The sequence below is a fragment of the Ixodes scapularis genome, unplaced genomic scaffold (assembly GCF_016920785.2).
Source record: "Ixodes scapularis isolate PalLabHiFi unplaced genomic scaffold, ASM1692078v2 PGA_scaffold8__174_contigs__length_109621045, whole genome shotgun sequence".
NCBI classification, from domain to species: domain Eukaryota; kingdom Metazoa; phylum Arthropoda; class Arachnida; order Ixodida; family Ixodidae; genus Ixodes; species Ixodes scapularis.
In genome coordinates, this window is record NW_024609883.1 from 84,808,440 (window position 1) to 84,830,028 (window position 21,589).

Consider the following 21,589-nt stretch of genomic DNA (forward strand, 5'->3'; position numbering starts at 1 on the left):
TGCTTGTCCGGTCATCAATTTTACATATAAATGTACTTAGCCCATTTTCTCAAATCTTACAAATTTGGTAATAGGCGCTTAATGTGGAATGGGCGGATGCGCGGTATTTTACGGTAAATAAATACCATTAAAGCTCGAATACACGCTGGAGGGACAATGGTTATAACCGAAACAATGTATAACTAAAAAAAACAAAGCTCTGGAATTGCAGAACTTTTAGGTCCACCATAGCCAAGCTAAGTCAAATTAAGGTGCCACCCTGGTCAAACTCAAAGTACCCACCAGCCCAATTTTACATTGAGATCGGTTGAGAGTAGGTTTGGAACCAGTCGTCTGAAACACAATCCCCAACTGAGATTGTGTCACCTAGCAAAGTGATGACACTGACAGATGACGGGCTAGGCTACAGAGTTTCCATTTCTATGTGGCCAGGCAAGATCGACTGCAGGTTTTGTGCAAAAAGCAAAAGAGTACTCAATCATAGAACCATACAAACTGATCAAATTCCCACACATTGTAGTAAAAATAATCCGGGGGATAGGGCGCGCATACATATGCACCACAGCACATAAAGCAAACACCCACGCTAAAGAACCCAGTGATCCTGGGCTCCACTCCCCACCCCTGCCCTTTTTCATATGGATGAACATTGTACCGGCGTGCGGGTGGGTGCCGCGTGATGCATTTCAAAGACCTCAGGCTAGCAGCTGTACTGTGCCGGCAATATTTTCGTCCACGGCGGAGATATCAGATGCCCACTGGGGTTGACCAACTTCCCGATGGTTAAACATATACATACACACAACTTACTTCAAACGGCCATCGCCTGCCAAGGAGAAATAACAGGCACCAGAGAGGGAAAACGGATGATGTATTTTTATCAGTGCAAATAGAGGGCTGGTACACAAAGCACATCACTACACACACTCAATGGAATCCCCCCCGTAACGATAAGGCCCTCGTGATGTGAAAGAAACGAAGAAGGAAGGGAAAAATAAAGAAGAAAGACAAGCTGAAAACAATTTTGACCCCACGTTCAGAGCGGCCGCGAAAGCGTTGTCTTCCTCTCCGTCGGCCACGTCTTTGGACTGGCAGCAGTGTACGGGGGGTGAACAACAGCAGGCTTCCTCTAGGTTACCTTTGGAAATAGTATGTACACGTTTACGTTGGACGTCGTTTGAATGCCTCTTCACCGCCGTCCCGGGAACCAGCGTCGCTTGGTGTAGCCCTGCGTTTTAGCAGAACTGGAACGTAGGAGAGACACGGTTAGCACATTTTCCTCCACACAATCACCACAGAAAGTTCAACCTGTCCAGTGGGCGTTTCGTGTGCCTCTAAATGCCTGTTCACAGATACGCCACAGCGGTAACTCGTTGCTATAGACACAGTGCCGACTTTGCGCCGTATCAGCACTTTGCTGCCGGTGACCCCACCTTTCGTCACATATATACGGGCGATGCAATGCTAACTCAGCAATGGGTCAGTGCTGACAGTAGCGACAGTACAGCCGCTGACTTTCCATTGTCGCGCAACGCATGCGTTAAATGATATTACACGGACACAAAGATGTATAATCTGAGCGGTTCACTGTGAACTTTCTGATCGTGCGGGTCTTAAACAAGCCCGCAGTTTCTCTTAGGCAGTAGTCCCGCTGGCTCAACAGACAACTGACACTAAAAACTGACAAAACAAAAGCGGTCTTTTGGCAACACCAGTAACTTTCAGCCGAATCGCTTGATCACAAACAGGTTGGGGACACTCAAACGGAAAAAGGGGACGTCTACAAGCGGAGCTTGTTTGTTTGTTTGCACAGCAAAACAAGGAGTAAAGGTTTTGCTTTGCTTAGACGGGTACTCCGGCGATTTTTTGAGCAACCCCACCTTACTATATTTTCGAAATTGCCATCTTGTCCTTCTTCCGGCATGCTATTTATTAATGTGAAATTCAAAATAGTTATTGTGAAATCGGCAGATGAAAACAACGCCAAAACCAGGATTCGAATATACCTGCGCTTTCCATTGCCATAACGTCACGGGATGGCAGGCTTGCAGTTCGAGCGGGCTGTCTAAAAATGAACTATGCCGAGCACTTGTTTTGTGCTGCTGCGCGGGAGCTGCAGCAACCTTCCAAAGCATTCATTTGACACCATGAAACTGTTTGTAACCAGTTGGGAACAAAGTCTACAGCCCAAAGAGTGAACCCCTGCCTTTCCATGACGTCACTTTTTCAATGTTGCCAGTACTGCTTTTCACTTTGAAAAACACGATGAGGACCAAAATTGTAAATTCCATAACTTCGTGAAAAAAAGTTATTTTGGTCAAATATTTAGGTTACTATATCAGCGATGTTTGTTGGTGTGTTTAGCAAGTTTTTAGGCAAATCGGCGAGTATGAGGAAATTGCTGGACTAACAGTACTATGGCACGAGTGGCATAGTACTGTTAGTCTTCATAGGGGAAGAAATTTAAGTACACTATTTTCCATTTTATGAGTTACCTGTGCAAATGTGGCACGGAGGTTATATTTCTCGTTCCATTCATTGACAAGAATATAAAGGCTCCTGCATGTGCATATATCATTATAACAGTATACCAAAAAATACCGGGCAAGCATCCACTCAAAATTTAGAGATGATCTCGAAAAAATGGGGGATGGGCACTTGTCTGGTCATCAATTTTACATATAAATGTGCTGTGCATATTTTCTCAGATCTTACAAACTTGGTAATGGGCGCTTAATTTAGAATGGGCGGATGCGCAGTATTCTATGGTACATATGTGGGCTTATGAATGCAGCTTTGCCGTGTCTGCTGTACAAATATACATACAAGTGCATTTTACTATATACCAACTTTTTGTGAAAATAGCAGTTTATAGGGGGTGCGACTTATAGACTGAAAATACAATATCTGTTTAAGCCGCCTGCTTGCAACAACCCTCCCTCCCCCAACCTTGAGTTAGGTGACTTATCTCTGTGTAGAGAGTGCACTGGGTGTTTGGAGCCGGCAGATGCAACCTCTAAATCAGAGTAGAGTCAGCTTAATGTAGCAGGCAAGTTTTGATTTGTTCGCCGCCTTTTTTCCAGTCCGCTTATAGGACTTGTTCGAAGTAATGACAACAAGGCAAGACAGACATGTGGTAACTTAAAAAGGCATCTCAGTCGCAAGCTTCCAACGCTCTTTGTGAAAAAGGTTACAGTAATTTAAACCAGTGGCAAACAATGTGTGTGTGTGTGGGGGGGGGGACCTGGGTTTTAGGTACTATAGCCGGTGACAGGTCAAGAACAAAGTGGAAGCTCCTCCCACCTTTTTCCACTTCAGCGGATTGAACTGTGGAGAGGAGGTCGCCCCCTCTCCAGCATTTGCTTTACTAAACTGGAAAGAGGTGGGAGGAGCTTCCACTTTGTTCTTGACCGGTCACCGACTATAGGTGTCCCAGTCACAGGGGGGGGGGGGTGCCACCTCTGACAGCTCTCGAACCCCACCCCGCTTTGCTGGTCGGTTGCGATCTCAGGCAGTGAATGGGGATGGGCTATGAAAGACAAGGTCCCCGGGTGCCGGATGCCCTAGCTATGCCACTGAAAGAGACAATGTAATTTTATCGTCAAAAGAGAATTGTAATTTAACTTTTCTGAGAATAATTGTTTCCACTTCCTAAGGTATAATATTCTTGGTGGATGCTGAATATTTGCTTAAAACAAATTAGGGATTGAATGATTCGGAAATTGTTCTTCCAAGAAGTTTCTCTTCCTCACCTATAATGACAGAACAATTGTGACCTCGTGGGCATGCTTAGCAAAGCCACAATTCTTGAACAATTGTGGCTTTGCTAGAGTTTGAAATTTTAAAAATGCCCTACTTAGTTGACATGCCCACTTTACACATTTGAAACACTGCTTTAAGCACCTTATACAAGCTCCCAGGTTATGGTACCTTTCATGTGAGTGAGAGTTACCTCCTCTCAGAACAAACTTATTTAAGCTACATTAGGAACACCTCCCCCCACAGCTTTCGATTTTACCAAAGAAGAAAACTGACATGTTTACTAGCTTTAATTTAACCTGAAAGTTACGTGTGATTTTTTAAGTGAGCAAAGCAGGCATTCCTGCAGCTTAAAACATTTCTTAGGCTATTTTTGCAATTCTTTTCATGTACTGTGCATGGCCCAGGTCTCATGCACAGTACATGTGGTGCCATCCGACAGCGGTAGATAAGATTATACACAGAATGTGTTTAGTAAGACTAAAGGAACTCGCACAATGACAATGACTAAATAGTCTAAACCCTGAGACAATAAGTAAAATAACAGACATGTTTTTCACAATGATGTGAAAGAAATTTACAACAGAAGTAGAAAAAATAAAATCTGCACTCTAGTTTTTAGAAAATAATTGCAGCAAAAACTTTGTCCAATACAGATACCAGACACACAACCTCTACAGAGGCAAAATTTTAGTAGGAGTTTCCCTAAATATTTATGTTTTTTTCTTGCCAATTACATTTTATTTTCTTTCTTGTAAGCACTCAAGAAGATAAAGTAACACAGACTAAAATGTTGACAAACAGTTTCTGTAAATACTTGCCCAGTCAGACATCTCTAACTGAAAGGAACAACCAAGTTAAAATAAGCCATCAAGACACCCATGTCATCAAACCATACCTTTAAAACTGCAACACCTTTTCTTTTACACATTCTAAAACTGTTGAGAAGAAAAACGTATTGTTTGCAAGGTCGAAACTGGGTTGCACCCTTAGCATTGCTTGCAGATATACCGTAAAATACCGAGCATGTGCCCAGTTCACAATAAAGCCCACCCACTATTCTCCTAGTCTGCATCTTCTTCAAGCACCCTGGTGCAAAGTGAAGAAGGACACCTCACCAGTGGCCTTTCTGCACTTTTTTTCATCTTGGGCCTAAAAAGCATGCATCCCCCAGTTTTTCAAGATTATGTCCCAATTTGGGGTGGGTGCTTGCTGAATATTTTACAGTAGGTAAATCTGGGCACAATTGAGGTAGTACTGGACAAAAGTTAAGTTTCATGAAGTTTCGGCAATCGGTGCTCGTAATTTACGGCTCTTCTCACTATGTTTTGCAGTTTTCCCTGTCAATGAAAAAAGTTGTCCCGTATGAGGCAGAAAGTTTAACCACTTAACAGATGGTTTTAGCAGTTACAAATTTTTTTTTAAATTTAAGATGATTGAAGAATATCTTTTGATTGCTACATATTCAACAGCTTTTAAGCCCACATTACAATTTTACAGTTCCATTAATTATATCTTCAAACAGCATATATAGATGTTGCAAATATTATTTGCCACAAGTGCCACGTAAGGGTCCATTAGTGTTGCCATAGCAAAAACCTTCTCTAGGTGAGGTAGATTGGAGTGCAAACATACAACTCTGGGAGCAACAAATGACTGCCAAACAAACCTAGAAAAGAAAAAAAAAAAGAAAAAAAAAACTGCTTTTACATTTAGTGGGTACTTTTCCTGCCGTGTGAACATTAAAATACCATCAGTTGGCAACTTAATGTGGTCATCCGTCTGTACTGATCATTATTAGTTGTAAAAGTAGTGAAGTGATCTCGGCTGAATATTTCCAAGTGGCACCAGATGGCTCCAACAAAGGTTCCCGACAAAACGCATAAAATAAAATGGGCAAGAAAGTTACAATTATCAAAATAAACGTTATACCTAATCAAACCAAGGTACCAAGCGGACATCTCACAGAAATTTAGCGTTTCGGCTTAAAGCAATGTTTTGCACCGCTTGATTGTACTAACTTTCGCACGGTCCCCATCGAGTCCGAAAAATCGGTAAGCGATTACATATTGCTCTTTCCAGTCTGTAATTACCAACAAATATTTCATTTACAGCTTTCAATTCTGGCAACAATGTTGCCCCGAGAGCTTGAGATGAAAATTTAGATTGCCTTCTGCCCAACGAGCGATTTACATTAACTATTGCACGCCCGCCCCCTTTTGGTGGTCGTGTGCCCTTCCCGGAAAGCAGGGGGCACAGGGGACTCACTTTCCACCGATGTCCGCACTCGTTGCAGTAGCAGAAGGTCGTCATCGGCTCGTCGGCACTCCTCGTTTGTACCTGGTCGTGGGAAATGGTATGTGTCAGCAATTAGGACGCAAAGCCAAAGACTATTTTCAAAATTAAGTAGAACCAAGTCTGTTGGCAAACAAAAAAAGACTTAGCACTCGAGCAAGCAGGCTTCATAACTAAAGTTAAGCCTTTTTTCAGGTACACAAGCATCTAGGCTTAGCGGATAAGGCTGAGCCCACTAATAATAATAATGTTACGAGTATGCTTATGCAGCTGGAAGTTAGTCAGCCTCAACGGGCATCTGGTGTGTGAGCTGTAGATGAGAAATTTTGTGAGTGCAGTAGTCCAACCGCTAGGCTTTAACGTGCACCACGCAGTAGTGCTACACGACTGCACGCTGGTACAACGCTAATCCAGATCGAAACAGACAGGGCTGGGGACTGAACCCAGGATCCCTGGGTTCTGCAGCGCGAGCTTTCAATTCACATGCTTCGAGCTCGTGTGGCTAAGCCCACTTGATAACAAGAATGCTGAGCAAACGAGCAAGTAGGCTTAGCGAGCAAAGCTATGTCCAACGTTACTAGAACGACTCAGTTGGGAAACTGCCATAAAGCCAGCTCTGGAAAAGTGTCACCGATCCATACTCGAGAACTGAACTAATGGAGAAGACGACGCCACCATTTCTCCTGCAGCGGCCACTCGGGGAACTGCATGGCTGCTTCTATCGGTTCGTGAGTATCGCATTCGATAACAGCCACTGTGACCTCTATTTCGGCTTCACTCGGCCAAAATCATTTTAGCGCCGAAACATATACGGTGCAAAGGGTTTCGGGATGCTGACCCCCGTTTCCCGAGCGGACGCGCCGCGAATTACTACCAAAGTTAGGACGCACCCAGTTCGGGATGCGCTACCTGAAACCACTGGTGAGACGTGGTTGTATAAAAACATTGATTGTGCTGCAAAACCTTGTAAACTAAAGATTTTAGAAAACATCACACGCCTGTTATTTTGTACTAATATCCAACAAAAGTTCCTACAAAAAGAGTTTTTTCTGTTTGTTTTTATGCAAAAACATGTTTTCTGAAAGCTCAAGGTGACCACAGTAAAGAAAAAGATTGAGCCGCCATTTTGGCATCTCGAGCCTGGAGGTTTTGGTACTCTAGGATCATTCAATGACTCTAGTGGTAGCCATACAAAGCAACTTTCATGTTTCAACTCATCTCTAAAAGGTGGTGCTGCTATTGGTATTTAGCTCGGTCTCAGTGTACACCAGCGGCCCAGGTTTCAAGGGTAAGTTTCCCAACTGAGTGTTTTAGTAACGTTGGCTATACCTATCCGATTGCAAGCATGCTTAATGTACGAGCAAATAAGTTGACACGAGCAAATAGGTAAATAGGATGACGCGAAAACTGCTTGTGACACCACAAAGTAATCTTCCGTGTTTTTTGGCAAAAATACTGCCAAAGGCACTTAAGAAAGGTTTGCAATTTGGGAAGCATCGTTAAAGGTGTGCGTCTCCATTGGCGGAAGCAAGCAAAAATCGAGAGTACTAAATAAAAATAATCTTAAAAAAATCTCGCGGTATAAATTTTGTTTTAATTCGAAGTTTGTCTAATTAAAAGCATTCCACTGTCCCCGCGAGCTTTGAATTAATGAAAGTTGACGGTATGGTCAAGCAAGTTTTCAGGGTCTCTTGCCATACCTAGATACTTGGGGAGCTAATAAGTTAGGTATATGAAAACCAACACTAACCATTACTTCACAAGTTGCATACAGAGAATATTTTTGCTTTAACACGGACCCCTAGTGTTCTCTGAGGCGCTCATCATGATCCAAGAATCGAGCGCCAAAGGACAAACCTGGTTGTAGGTACAGTTGCTCTTCCTGCACTTGCCGCACTTGAGCAGGTCCGTCTTAGTGCCTCCCGTCACCGCCATCTGGTGATCGTTGATGGCCTCCTTGGTAAACTTCTGCCGCATCTGCTTCATCTCGTCGCTCGCCATCTCCTGCACAGCAACCAGTCGGCAACGATCCGGGTGCTGCCGATTTGATTCCAACGAGCACCCCACATAGGATACCCTCATTTCCTTTCAAGGAGGAAAGCAAAACCATAGACACTCCAATCACAGAAACCAATGGCACTTTCCTATAACAACCCGCAACATTCGCATTGTCTTAAATGCAGAGTATTTATAGGGCCAGTTCTGAGCACTTTCGATGCCAAGTCTGGAATGTAGCCTCAACAAAGCATCCAGCGCAGAGCGTGCGTTTGCCGGCTGCACATTCTACGTGCAGCCGGCGACTGCTCTTGGAGCGGGGGCAGGGGGCAGTGTGCGCTCAGCAGTAGTAAAGCGGAATACATGTACTAGTTGACTGTACTACAGATACTAGTATTGAGGTTCTTGCTTGTGGGCTTCATGCACAACGAAAGCAGCAAGGATCGACAACGGTGGGCACGGCAAGGTGAGGGGGGGGTTACAAGGGACACCACTGCAAAATGACGACGCCCAGCCCAGCAGCAACAAGAAGCCAGCTGCCATTACACAGAAGCCGATCGGCAGTTCATGGGCCTGTTCACAAACAAGCGGTTTGGTGCGGCACGTAGCCTGCATAACGTGTGTGACAGATTGCGGTGTTTTGTCCTGGTGGTGATATTGTTTCACCACAAAAATAAAACAACATGATCCAGGCTCAACATACATGACAGAAAAGCAGCGTACTGCTTGCCAAGGTCCCTCGGAAATAAAATAATGACATCAGAAGCTCTTGGCGCCCTATTGCCATAGCCACGTATGCGATGCAGCCGGAGATTGACGATTCCTCGCTTACTATAATTGCACTTTGGAACACGATGACATGTACCGAAAACTTGAGCGAATTTTTGTTTCCTACATATATCATTTAACATCAGGCTCTCGCCGCTACGTCAGAACTTGACAAGCAAATCAACATACCTTTTGTCACATCCATTCTGTTCCGACACAGGGCTGTACAAGCAGGCACTTCACTAAAGCACGAAGATATGAGTGGAGGTATAGACTATATACATTTATTTATAACCTTGTCTTTGAGTCAGCCTGATGCCAGGACATTGCCAACTTTGAGTCAGCCTGATGCCAGCACATTGCCAACTTTGAGCCAGCCTGACACCAGCACAATGCCAAGTTTGAGCCAGCCTGATGCCGGCACAATGCCAATTTGAAACTGGCACGATACCAATACAACGCCGGTACTCACGTCGGCCGTCATGCGAGCAATGCGGTCGGGATCGATGGCCCCGTGAAGCACGTTGAGGCGCAGGTTCGGATTCTTGGAGTCCTTGAGGTTGGAGACCCGGCTGCGGACGCGGTTCTTGTACTTCATGTTGGTGTCGCCAAACTCCTTGAAGATACGTGCGTGGCCCACCGAGACGGCCGGAGGGAATGAGTCAAGGGTGCACACACCGACCAGCTGCAGTCTAAAAGGGTGTTCTGAACAGAAAGAAAAACCTCCCCTCTCAAGTTGTGTTTATCCAAACTGAGAGACTCCAGCTGAGACTACCGCATAATGTGTGTCCTGTTCAGATCATGGCCACCTTGGTGGCTATAAGGCATGGCGCCAGCCTACGGATCCCAAGGTGGCGGGTTCGAATCCCGGCCGGGGTGCCCGCAAATTGAAAGAGGCTTATTGTGGAGAAGGTAGGGTGTAACCGAGATTTCGGTTGCATGTCGAAAAATTAAAAGTGGTCAAAATTAATTTTTAATGTTCTGTTGGGACATCAAAGATGCCTTTTGCTAGTTTGGCATGTAGTTTGGCAGACCTCTTTCCTTCTGATGCTACTCACATTTCTCGCTGTTTCTCTACTGGCTGACAAACAGGCTTCCGGAACGAGGCTGTTGCCTGCTACGCTCTAATGTTCACAGACTGCCACCATCCATGCATCGCAACTTTTGGTGCCACAAAGCAGAAGACTTCACTGGCTAAACATACAGTCCCTGGTTACAACTATTTTACAAGCTGATAGCATTTAATTTTGGGTGAACGCGAGCCGAGAGCAAAGTTACTAGGGAGCTTAGACATGCCAGTGCCACACACAATGCCACGAAAGGATATATTCTTCGATCTTCGCTGCCAATCCATCGAGGTCGCAACCGTCTGGCATATCTGCAAGAAGACAATTTCGTTTGGCCACATTGTTGACTTCTTCAATATTTCATCGAACAGCAGAGAAGTACAGCTTGTGCAAAAACCAGTCTGTAAAGCCGACATGTTCTCTGGCGCTCACAAACCTAATTTAAGGGGAGACACCCCCTGAGACGGTCAACTTTTGAACCCTTGGCTCAAAATTCATGAAATTTACAGGGTAGGCTGGTGGTCATGCTGGAGGGTGCATAACAAAATTTCACGTCAGTCAGTTAAGTGGGAAGGAAATTAGGGCAGCTTCTATCAGCAACACCCCTACATTGTTTAGTTAATCTATCGTCAGAATACTATCACAATATTCAAGATTTTTATTCGCTAGATATGTAGCAGAATGCCCAGGATATGGAAAGTGTTTTGCAAAAAGTAATTGATTTCTATCGATTTTCCCTTCTGCAAAATTGGTCAACTTTTTGGTCTTCTGTGTCTCCGACAAAATGTCAATACTTTTTATAAAAGACATCCATAAAGGGACAAACAAGCTTCATAGGCACATTCCTTATTAAATTTCAGTCAGGAAAAGTGAAGAACAAGCCTTTCCTGTATTATCAAACAATAGATTGACTAAAATGGAATTTATACCAAAAAGTGGAACGGAGAAAAATGTGTTCAAAGTGCTCCAAACCCTACCTTTTCTTTAGCTTCGGTGGACAAAAAATAATTTATAAAAAATTAACTATGCAGTGTAAACTAGTAAAAATTTCTGTGAATACTCTCTGGATGTAGATGGATGTAAATATGCAATTTTTCAAAATCAATGTTTTTTGCACAATTTTTTTTTTCTCTGGGTAGTGTCTCCCCTTAATGCAGATTCCTTATTTTTATAAAAGAACAATTCGCAGAAAAATTATAGCCATGAGCCAGAGCCTTAGCACTTCCTAGCTTTATGCTAAGTATCAATGCTATTTGTAGAAATGCCTGCAAGCTAAATCAGTGGTCAGAAACTTCTCCACATGGAACGTTTTTACAGCGGAGCTGTTAAGGGCTCGTTTCCCTAGGATCGTGTCCGGTACCAAACAAACGTCGACACCCATGGCCGACACAACACTCTGATAGCCGCCGTCGCTCATAGATGGCGGTAGCTGTCCAGAGTGTAGTGTTTGCCGGTTGTCTGCTTGCCGCCGTCGCTCATAGATCGTGGCAGCCTTTCTTTGGAGGAAGAAGAGCGGAAACGGAAAGAGCGGCAATGTGCGCAGCAGTGCGAATGGTTTCGCAATCGCCGCAAGGTCGCTATCGCCTAAAGTTACACTGTGTCGAGCGCTTCAGATTCCCTTGCGAAAGAAGAGCAGATAGCTCGCCTGGAAAGCCACCACTGAGAACAGAAGCTACAGCTCCGCTGCTCTTCCTTCTTTTTTTATTTTTTTTATTTAACATATTTTATGTAGTTTGGTTAGGCCATTATATAAGGAAAAGTTATATATGCAGTAGTTTCTGCATAAAAAATATGCACTAACTACATATTTCTTATCCTTTAAAGGGGCCCTGCAATCATATTTAAGCATCTACCTTTTTTGCAGTTTCCATGTCTCTTGGGGTTCGGGCAAGCCAGTGGGCACGGAGAGAGTAACTAAATATCAGTGTACGCGGAAACCTCCTCCACCGACGAGGGCGACCCGCAGTATCGAAACCGTGCAAAATGTGACGTCTATGGTCCTAGGCTTACTACTGGTCAGAGCCGCTAAAAGCTTTTTTTAGTCGTAATGCAAAATGTAAGTGGCGCGAGCCGTTTTAATTATTTATAAAAGTAGTCTTTGTTCAGTATTTTAGATCAGAAAAGAAACGAGTGCAGTTTAGAAAGTACGGAAACAAGAAATGACTCGTTGACATACCCGCCACCAAGCGGTGGAAAAGGCAGCGCATACTAGAAAGGAGTAGTGGGATCAGGCCCCGACACGGAAAGGTCCCGGATGTACGCGGCGGCACTGCGGTCGTATGGACAGGGGGATCCGACCGGCTCCGAGCGTTCCGAAGGCCATCGGCGAGAAGCTTTGTCTTGCGGTTTGGCTGTTTCGCAATATGGCAGTGCGAAGTGGCTCCCATTCTGAACTGCTTTTTACCCCGTGTTTCTGTCATTTGTGGCCAATGAAGAGTTATGCCGAATTAGTGTTTAATCGTGCAGCAAATGCAATGAGAGCCGCTCTGGCTGCCCGCTGCATACAGCCTATCCAGAACATGCCTTAGTGGCGCCCTCTTGCGCCATCAATACGGAGTGCGGTAGCCGTGAGCGCTCAATGAGCTCACTACCCCTCCTCTAGTTCACGGCCACTCAAGCAACCAAGGACGTCATGAAGGAGGTTATTTTTTGCTTGTTTTTGTAATTTTAATTTGCCTATAACTTTTAAAATAAAGCGAATTTCGAAAAAAGAAAAGTTTCACTAAGTTACTACGTTCAGTGCGTTCAGGTTTGGTGCAAATTAAAAACCAGTAAAAAAGTCCTTGCAGGTCCCCTTTAAGTGTCTCTTCAATTTTCACATTAGGCCCAAGCATAAATTAAGTTGTGACACCACTTGTACTAAAATAAGATCAGTCTCTTTTTTTTTATGCGTCACCTTTCAAAATTAAGGCTACCGAATACTGACAAAACCTAACAAAATCGACGTTTCAGCGTAACAAGTGACGGTAGAACGTCCCTCTCCATGTAAACTGATATGGCTACAATAAGAATGTAGTCAAGCCAAAGGGAAGTAGGTTTGTCATAGCGTTACAGGCAAAAATAAAAGGGGGACCGGTGGCCGAGTGTGCTAATGCACCACAGCTCAAAGGACGTGGAGTGAAAACTTGCACTGCAGAACCCAGGGATCCCGAGTTAAATCCCCACCCCTGCCGTTTTCGATCTGGACGAGCATCGTACCGGCGTGCCGTCGTGTATAACTGCTGCGTGAAGCAAATGAAGACCCCAGGCTAGCAGTCGTACTGCGCTGGAAAAATGTCTCATCTACAAACACTGCCTAAACACACACACAACACAAAAGCAAAGCCAACTAGACGTTGAATGTTAGACAGCAAGGGGTTGGTCCATCCTTTAGGTATGGCAAAGCTGGTTTACACTGCAGATAAAAAATTCATCCAGTGCAGTATAAAGGCTGACCCGTGGTCTTTGATGTGTGTTACGAAGTAATGATTATGCACATATGTGGCAATATGATGCTCATTCATATCGAAACGTACAAGAGTGGCAATTGAACCCGGGAACGATTTTTAGGCTCCGCAATGGTAGCTTTTGCTCACTGCGCTTCGATCTATGGTTAATTAACGCGCTCGGCCACTGATGCCGACATAGTTAAGGTACTCGGTAGTCTGTTGCAGGCTAAGAATAGCGGGGCACGTCGCTTCCACAAAGCCCTCTATCCTTTTCAGTTTAGCAAAGCAAATGCTAGAGGGGAGGAAGCCGTCAGTCGTGATGAGCAGAGAGCCCAGTGAAGGGGAAACTCTTCTCCTTCTTATGTTGCACCAGATTACCATATAAAACTCTTTCCTGGACTAACTGGCTTTGCTATTGGTAGGTTTGACCGTGAGAGTACTGCCCCAGTAAAGCCGACCAAATCCGAAGACAAGGAGCCTAGCCCTGGCAAAGAGCCAACTCACCGTCGCATTTGAGTGCGCTGCTGATGAGCTCCCGGCACTTGAGCCGCACTGAGTTGGTGGTGTCCGCCGGGAAGGACGTCTGCTTTGCGTTGTGCGGTGCCTGCTTGGCGCTGTACGTTGTCTGCTTTGAGGCGGCGCTCGTCTGTGCTGTGGCCTTGGGTGTGCTCACGGTTGTTTCCGACTCCTTGCTCGAGCCGCCATTGCTGTCCCCGCCCTTCGATCCGGGGGTACCTGCAAGGCCGGAAGGGTGGTAGAGTTCGGACATTACTTCATCGGGTCATGGTCTTTAAACATCTCTTGTCTGGAAAAGCTTTGCAACAAGTGTCATTGGGGAAAAACAAACATTTTTGAAAAACCAAATAGTTCTAGAGCAATATTAGTCAATCCATTTTTAAGATTTATTTATAACAGATTGAACATATAAACTGGTTCTATATTTAAACAAAAAAGCATTTTGATGCTATCAACAGTTTAAGCTGGTTTAGGCATGTGTTCGAGTGTGTCCGATTGACTACACACTGCACGGACCTTGGTTGCAGTGGCAATAATCTTATTATAAGCAATCATAAGTGGTCATATTGAAGTCGGTCACAAGTCGGTCACACACAAAGACGCATGTCTGAACCAGCCCTTACAAGTTGCTGCGATAGGCAACACTATTAGTCTGCCATTTACACTAATTTTCGTCGTAGTCGTCTGCTTGCTCAGAGCGGTAAGCCTTGCAACCTTTATCCAGCGGCGTGTGGTGGCAGCGCTGTCTCATTCACGTTGGCAGCCTCAGACGTGCTTCTGGCAATGCTGGAGTATGTTCCAGCTATCGACACCATCTCTTAGAACACACAAAAAGCTATGAAGCGTTCTTGAAACATTGGTGAGATTTTGAGGTGAGTAATGGATGTCTGGCCATGTTGGATCCAAGGTCTTCGCTACTGCAGGAGACATGGAGGCGTAGGTGGCGGAGGCTGGGAGACGGCATGCTGCGGCGTGTGGAGCAGAGAAAATATAGTGCGGCAACACACCGCTCAAGCGCTGTCTTCCGGTCAATTGTCTCCTGTTTCTCTTTATGCCCTCGATAGAACGTAGTAGCCGAAAACAATGCTGTCGCTTTGCAAGCCATAGCTGTGTGTTGTTGGCTGGTCCGAGGTGCCCTGATGTGCCGGTCGCGTGTCGCTCCGCAAGCATCGCAGACTCTAGCAACGTAATTGTCCTCCGTGTCATCTGTTTCCCACACTTTGAAAACATATTTTAGAACATCGCTTACGTCACAAAACAACACAATTATACTGCACCCAGTGGCTACACATAATCTTCAATGGTCAAGGAAGCTTTCGTTCGATTTTAGTGCAGGATGTATATTTTGCAAACGCAAAGCGAGAAACATGCTCTGCCTGAAACTCGGCGCCTGCAAGGTCGCTTTTCCTCATGAAAGTTGGATCCAGCTCGGCACACGTGACTACTTCTCAACCAATATGAAGTTGGCGGAGCGAGGAAAAAGAATGCAATACTCTAGCTCTGTAAGCAGAGCCTATACAGTGTAGAAGCCACTGGTTCCCCGTTTCCCCCCCCCCCCCCCCCCCCCCCCCCAATGAAGCCATAAGCCGCGAACGTTCTGGCAGGAGTCGTCTGGCTTAGAGCCTGCTCGCTCTGTATCATGTTAGGGAAAGTATGCCACCTTGCTGGCTTACTCTCTTGCACTCCGTGCGCCTCTCAATTTCAAGGGACCAGCGAGATTGCACGGGACAGTCGGGCGTCCCCTCTTTTGAGTGAACGGCCGTCTGCTCGAGGAGTCCTGGATTGGATTCTGGGTGACGGATCGAGTCACGGCATGAGCTCGTCCGACCGGCAATGACTCAACGCTAGCGTTTCCACTGGCTCCGACAGTCGGCGTCCTTTTCTCTGAGTGGACGTCCGTCTGCCAAAACTCCGACCCAAGCTCCTGCGACGACAGGCAGCGGCTAACTCGGCCCACTGGCGACGATTCCGTTTGCGATCACTTTTGGCTCTCAGGTTGGAGGGCGCTGAGGGGACTGTGTCCACAGCTTGCCATGACCGCATTGTCATGTTGGGGACCCCTATTTCCCATTAAATGCTATTGGATACTGTTTGATCATTGTTGTCGGCACGGCATTAGCGAACCCGGTGCGGCAACCGCCCTCGCTGGTAGCCGTCGGCCGCGCAATGTGACGGGCATCAGGTTACCCTTTGTGCATCGGTCTTGGGACGTAAAGGTATGTAACCCCCACTACAGTTACTCTACTCCCGCCGCCGAGAGTGCCCCCCACTGGTGCTTCTGTTTGTCCCTAGGTAAAGCTCCTCCTTAGCATGACCAAAAGTTTCCAGATTTTAGACACCTAAAGACCGGGCTTTAACTCACATGAGCTCTTCGTAGGGAAAGCCTGTCCGTTTAATTAACGAAAGGAAACCTGCGACTAACGGAAAAAAGATCATGTTTGGACCGTGGAGCTTTGAGTATCTTTCCTGGAAACCTCCCAGCCCACCAAGCTTACCGGAAAGCAGCTTTTTCCAGCTTTTGATGAGGAGCTTGGCCAGCGTTATCACTTCCTCGTCGTTGCTCGATTTCCGCAGGGAGTTGACCGCCATGCCTATTCTTGTCCTCTGCAAGATAAAGAGCTGGCATTGGGGCCTCCAACCTTTCATAATCTGCGCATTTTCTAGAGATGACAACCAGCAAAATTTGAAACTCGAGTGTAGCATATTTGTGTAAAAGCGAAAAACAGAAAATTTCGTGGCCTTCATAAGGTAGAAATGTCACAATGCCCCTTTTTGCACGTTTCTCCTCTCTAGTGTTTTCCACATGAACTCACTTAAAAATTGCTTAGGCAAAAACATCCTTACATATCTCTCTCTCTTTCTCTTTAGCACATAAAAAGTAATGTAATAAAAAAAAGGCTGAACTGTTTTTAATCTACACCATGAGAGAAGGAGACATAAAATCAGACAACACGACACAAAAGTGAGATTTGTGTCTGTTATTTCGTTCATTCCCGTCTCGGGGTTGAGAACCTTATGACGTTTCCTCATCAGCTTGCCTGCATGCTTTCTCTTACTAAAACGTTGCCAGTTTTCTGTTTTTAAAAGGAACCATTTCAATTAATAAAGTCACTTGCAGCCCGTGCCTGATTTCAAGGGGGAACCACATCTCAGAACGACGACACTAGGAAGCTATGTGGCCTTTTATCTCAGAACCGTTATTTGCTAGACAATGAAAGCAGCTGTTAGTGGCGCAAGAGACGGACAGGTGTAAACCGAGCCAAAGAAATAAATACAGCAAAACAAAAAATGCACATCTTAAAAGCGCTAGCACCTCCTGCTGTATGTTCAAAGCGCAGCATGGTAATGTTGTCAATGAAATAACTCTTTGGATAAGTTTCCAAAACTGAAGATAGGAACAGGAAGCGGCCCTTGGTGGATGGGTCGACGGCACACTATTGAGATAGTGACGACATGACTGAAATTACTACATCGCTCTTCCAAGCGTCATTGTGGGCCAGGCTTGCGGCACTTCTTTTAAGCGGAATTTTCTAATCGGGCAAGAAAATGCGGAAACCAATCTTTGAATATCTAGAACAGGGGCAACCAACCAGCGGCTCGCGAGCGGCATGCGGCTCTTCGTGGGTCCAAAGGCAGCTCGTGGCTCCCTGGTAAATGTGCCGCTTCTATGTCCCCAAAACGAAAAGAGTTCTAAAACTTGAAACAAAAAAGCTCGCAATCTTGGCAGCCTTATATTACACTACGTACATAAAGCTGGACTGCTTTCTGACACATCGATGTAGCCAGCGATCCTGTTTTCTTTATTGTTCTAGAAAGAATTTCGAGCAATATACGCATAACGGACGTCAGGGGCAGTGGCTAGCTAGCGAACCATGCGTTCATTTTCGCTTAGCGGTTGAAGAAATGCTCTGTGGCCTGGAGTTATTTGTTGTTGTCAAAAATTAAACTTGTCCCCTTTAAAAAGGACTGTTCCCTCCATGGTGTTTTTTTCTAAAAGTAGCCCTCGCCATTTTTGTTTTCTTTTTTCTGCGGATCTATGAATTTTTGTATTTTTGTCTGCGGCTCTAACCCCATGTCACTGCGGCCACCCCTGATCTAGAAAGTCGCTACCTACAGGCAAAATGACCCATAAAGCCAATAATCAAAAATTAATGAACAGAATATAGTCAATTAGCGAACTTACCGCACCGGTTTCTCTCTCATCCAATGTCCGCTAGCCTGATAAATACATGGCGAAGACAGCACCTGCATAGCTCTCACTAACTTTTTGTTTTCATGAGATTGTTTGAATAAAAATCAAAGAACCTGTATAACAATGAATGTTTTGGTTCAGACTTTAATTGTGTTAGTGTTTTGCACCATATTTTGGACTTGTAATAACATAGGTCATTGTGCACAATAAATTTAGATGTTGCCATTTTAGCATTTCTTTTAGAACAAAATCAGGGGCTCTCTTTTGAAGTTCATATTTACTGAAAATTCAGAAAGGATGTTTAGCGTTGGTCTAGGTAGAATACAGCAGTTTGCGAGTTTAGTAAAACAGCCTTCTATAGAGAACACAACAAAAGGTAAGCCTTCCACAACATAATTATATTATAAATAAGCCTAGAGCTGCACACTCATATGTCTCGAGACAAGCCCTCTTCAAAGGGATGTGCCAACTAAAATTTCGGTACTCAACAAAGTGCAAAGGTTTCCATTAGTTGTGCTAACTTGCATGTTGCAAAACTTGCAGACAATAATGTTGTCGCTGCCAATCACTTCAAAATCAAGGAATTCTTTTGCTTCCTACCTGTCACACGGAGGCACTGAGATGTCTGACTGAATCTACTGAACACCTGTCGTTAATGTGGAAAGGCAAAGTCAAATTTGGTGTTTTATATGCCAAACCAACAAAGGGCATCTGGCACGCTCCAGCAAAGTACTAAGGATTAATTTCGAACACCTGAAGATCTTTTGACGTGCGACCGAAATCTCAGTTGCCTTCTCCGCAATAAGCCTCTGTCAGATTGCGGGTCTCTTTGGGTGGGATTCGAACCGTCCACCTGGGACCCGTAAGCCGACGCTTTACCTCGGAGCAATTGAGGCGGCTCCTTCAATAGAAGGAGGCCGGAGAAAGGCAAATAAATGTCGAGAAAGAGATAACATTAGCACAAACATGCAATCACCAGATTTCACCAGCCAAAAAACTTCTAGTGTGGTGGAAAGTCATAATTTAGGCTGGTAACTTTAGCAGTAAAGTTTGATGCCCGTCGATACTGGGCCCGAATAAAACGCAGAAAAGCGTCGATGTCATGTTAGCGCTTAGTGTTTTGCAGTGTGCAGGATAAAAAGGCTTTAAGTGGGGCGGCAGAAACAGCAAGACATGTTCAACTATTATCGTACAAAGTTACCCCCTTTTCCCGATAAGAGATTGATTTTCCGATAAGAGATCGAAAGACATTCTTTTGCGATCCCTAGAAACTGAAGTCACAAAAGCTGTCATATGAATTACAACAACCGGTCAGGATATTTCAACCAGATATCCTTAAATTCGTAGTTCTTCAGATAAATTCCAATATGCCATATCTTTACCAGAGTGTTTTCCGGATTTTATCAGATTTACAAAGAACCCTATAATGCAGTATTAAATGTCTTCACAAAACATAACTTCATTTTGGAAGAAAAAGTCAGGTATTACAGTGTATGTAGTTCATTATCTGTATTCCAAGATACTCTTTTCCCATCTTTGAAAAGCTATCTGAGAAATATCCCAGATAAACATATCTTACTGCTTGCATTCCCGAAAGCTTTTCTAAGAATCTCTGCCCAGCTCAACCAATCACAGACAGAGCAGATTACGGGAAAACATTGTTTTGACTCGCCTGTGCTTCTTATTCGGGAAGCTTCTCGATTGCCATGCAACATAGTAAGCACCAATTCCCCATAAGCTTGTAACTGCTCTCATTTCAGTTGCCGTGAACACGAACCAGCATTTAATTCATTACCAAGGGAAGTTTGATAGAACAAAGTCTCCACAAACTGTCGCTCTGTTCTGCAGATTCAGCCAATACTGTGATATTAAGTCTTTGTCGGTAGAACTGTTTATGAATGCCTTAAAATAATGATCAAACTTCATCACTGTGGACGTTTAACTGATCCTTGTATTCGTTCGACAAATCCATGTATCTTCAGATTTCTTGTTGTGTCTTAATACGCATATGCTACTCATGTCTAGATAGTACCGTTAACTATTCATTCGTTGGTTTATTATCGTTTCCGCTATTCCAAATGCATGGACACAGCCTGATCCAACCAAACGGCTCAAAGCTGTTCTCACAACCTTGTCGATGGCCCACCATAGCTCCAAGTGAACCGATCGTGTCAAGGGGTAAACAAAAATTGATACTTACTTGAAGTATCTCTAGTGTTATCGGCAGTTCTTGAAGGTTCTTCAACAGGTCCAACGCTTGGGCTTGGTCCTGGTGTGAAAATAAACAGCGTGAATACACAAAACGAATGTACAAACGGCGCGGCGTTCGTAGTAGCAGCCAGAGATAGAAAAAAACAGAAACGAACTAACGGGGAGTGCTGATCGTGCGTGCTAACATTTCCGACAGTGAAGAGAGATGCGACGATTGTCCGTTCGAACTCGTCTACGCAGCTGAAAGAACATAGGCCGAAATTCAAAAGTAAACAGTTCTAAATTACGATCATGCGAAACGGACTCAAGCGCGTCGGGGCTAGAAAGAGCCTACAAAACGTGCCCAGCGCTTTATTGTTCTTGAATTAAGAACCACATCACCTATATTTGGATAGCGACGGGTGTTTCTCGGGGAAGCCGATATACCAGTATCGTCTGCTTTGGACGGCATGCACGTCGCACACCAGTACACTACTACGCCCCAATAAACGCGTATTACATTGCGGTCTTCAGTGCGAACACTACAATCTAGCGCGTGCAAGGCCGCGAGGTCTTGGAAGCCAGAACGCGCCATGGAGTGCTGTGTTTGGAACATCGCTGTTGGCGCTGTTTTCTCTATGGCCAAGCGTGTAGGCTTTTTCTAGAAGTCTCCAAGCAAGGACACTTACATCGCTTCCTGCGGATGCCATTTTATCTAACCGTTTGGCGATTTTCATGACTTCATCTTCGCACCCCATTCTTGCCGCCAAGAACGACACGGAGCTCGTCCGATTTTTAATAAGAGCACGATATTTGCCGTTCGCGACGAGCAAATGGCGAGGCCTGCCTCCTTGAGCCGCGGCGCGCGCGGTGTTGTGGGATAGGTGGCTGTGTTAAGGGAACCGCAGCACCAGAAGTGGCGGCGAGGTGAACTACGCTGAAGCATCTAAATCTAATATTTACCTTGCGTTGTCCCTTTTTATGTGGGTGGCTTTACTTAGGAAACCCGTTACAAACCACGATGCTTTTAGCTTTTAACCAAAACTTAAACATCATTAACGAAACATTTCTGATAACAGGTTCCGATCTTAGACTTTCATAGATCTTGTTTCGGTTCTAGGGAGCAGAGTGGTGATGCGCCTCGAACATTTTTCATATGGGATTACGACAAAAAGAAATGCTGTGTGGTGTGCAGCTGAACATATGATTATACAACACAACGTCTGACATAAAAAAAAAAAAAAAAAAAGAAGGTATTTTTAGCTTACGATGTGCGAACAAACGAAAGCAATAACTGTAGCACGGTAGCGCAGTGCGGGTGGAATGGTGCAGTCACGTACCTGAAGACGGAGGTGCGCCGTAGTTCCCATAGTCGTCGT

General features: G+C 44.8%; 1 protein-coding gene across 1 annotated transcript; it reads right to left on the reverse strand.

Moving 5' to 3' along the window:
* Positions 1–854: 854 nt before the first annotated feature.
* On the reverse strand, positions 855–21,099 carry LOC8023421 (transcription elongation factor A protein 1). The gene is made up of 9 exons (XM_029974328.2): positions 20,900–21,099; positions 20,221–20,289; positions 16,324–16,432; positions 13,817–14,047; positions 10,145–10,195; positions 9,290–9,444; positions 7,912–8,058; positions 6,028–6,099; positions 855–1,244 (listed from the first exon to the last, which is right to left on the reverse strand). The coding sequence occupies exons 1-9, from the start codon at positions 20,966–20,968 to the stop codon at positions 1,236–1,238; spliced, it is 912 nt and encodes a 303-aa protein (XP_029830188.1). The 5' UTR covers positions 20,969–21,099; the 3' UTR covers positions 855–1,235.
* Between the last annotated feature and the right edge of the window lie 490 nt (positions 21,100–21,589).

Bases quoted from the DNA above. Each gene is read 5' to 3' on its own strand.
- LOC8023421 (XM_029974328.2), bottom strand. From the start codon at position 20,968: ATGGGGTGCGAAGATGAAGTCATGAAAATCGCCAAACGGTTAGATAAA. The intron at 14,048-16,323 runs GTAAGCTTGGTG...CCGGCCTTGCAG, and splicing joins CTGGAAAAAGCTGCTTTCCG to GTACCCCCGGATCGAAGGGC. The intron at 10,196-13,816 runs GTGAGTTGGCTC...GTCTTCTTGCAG, and splicing joins CAGCGCACTCAAATGCGACG to ATATGCCAGACGGTTGCGAC.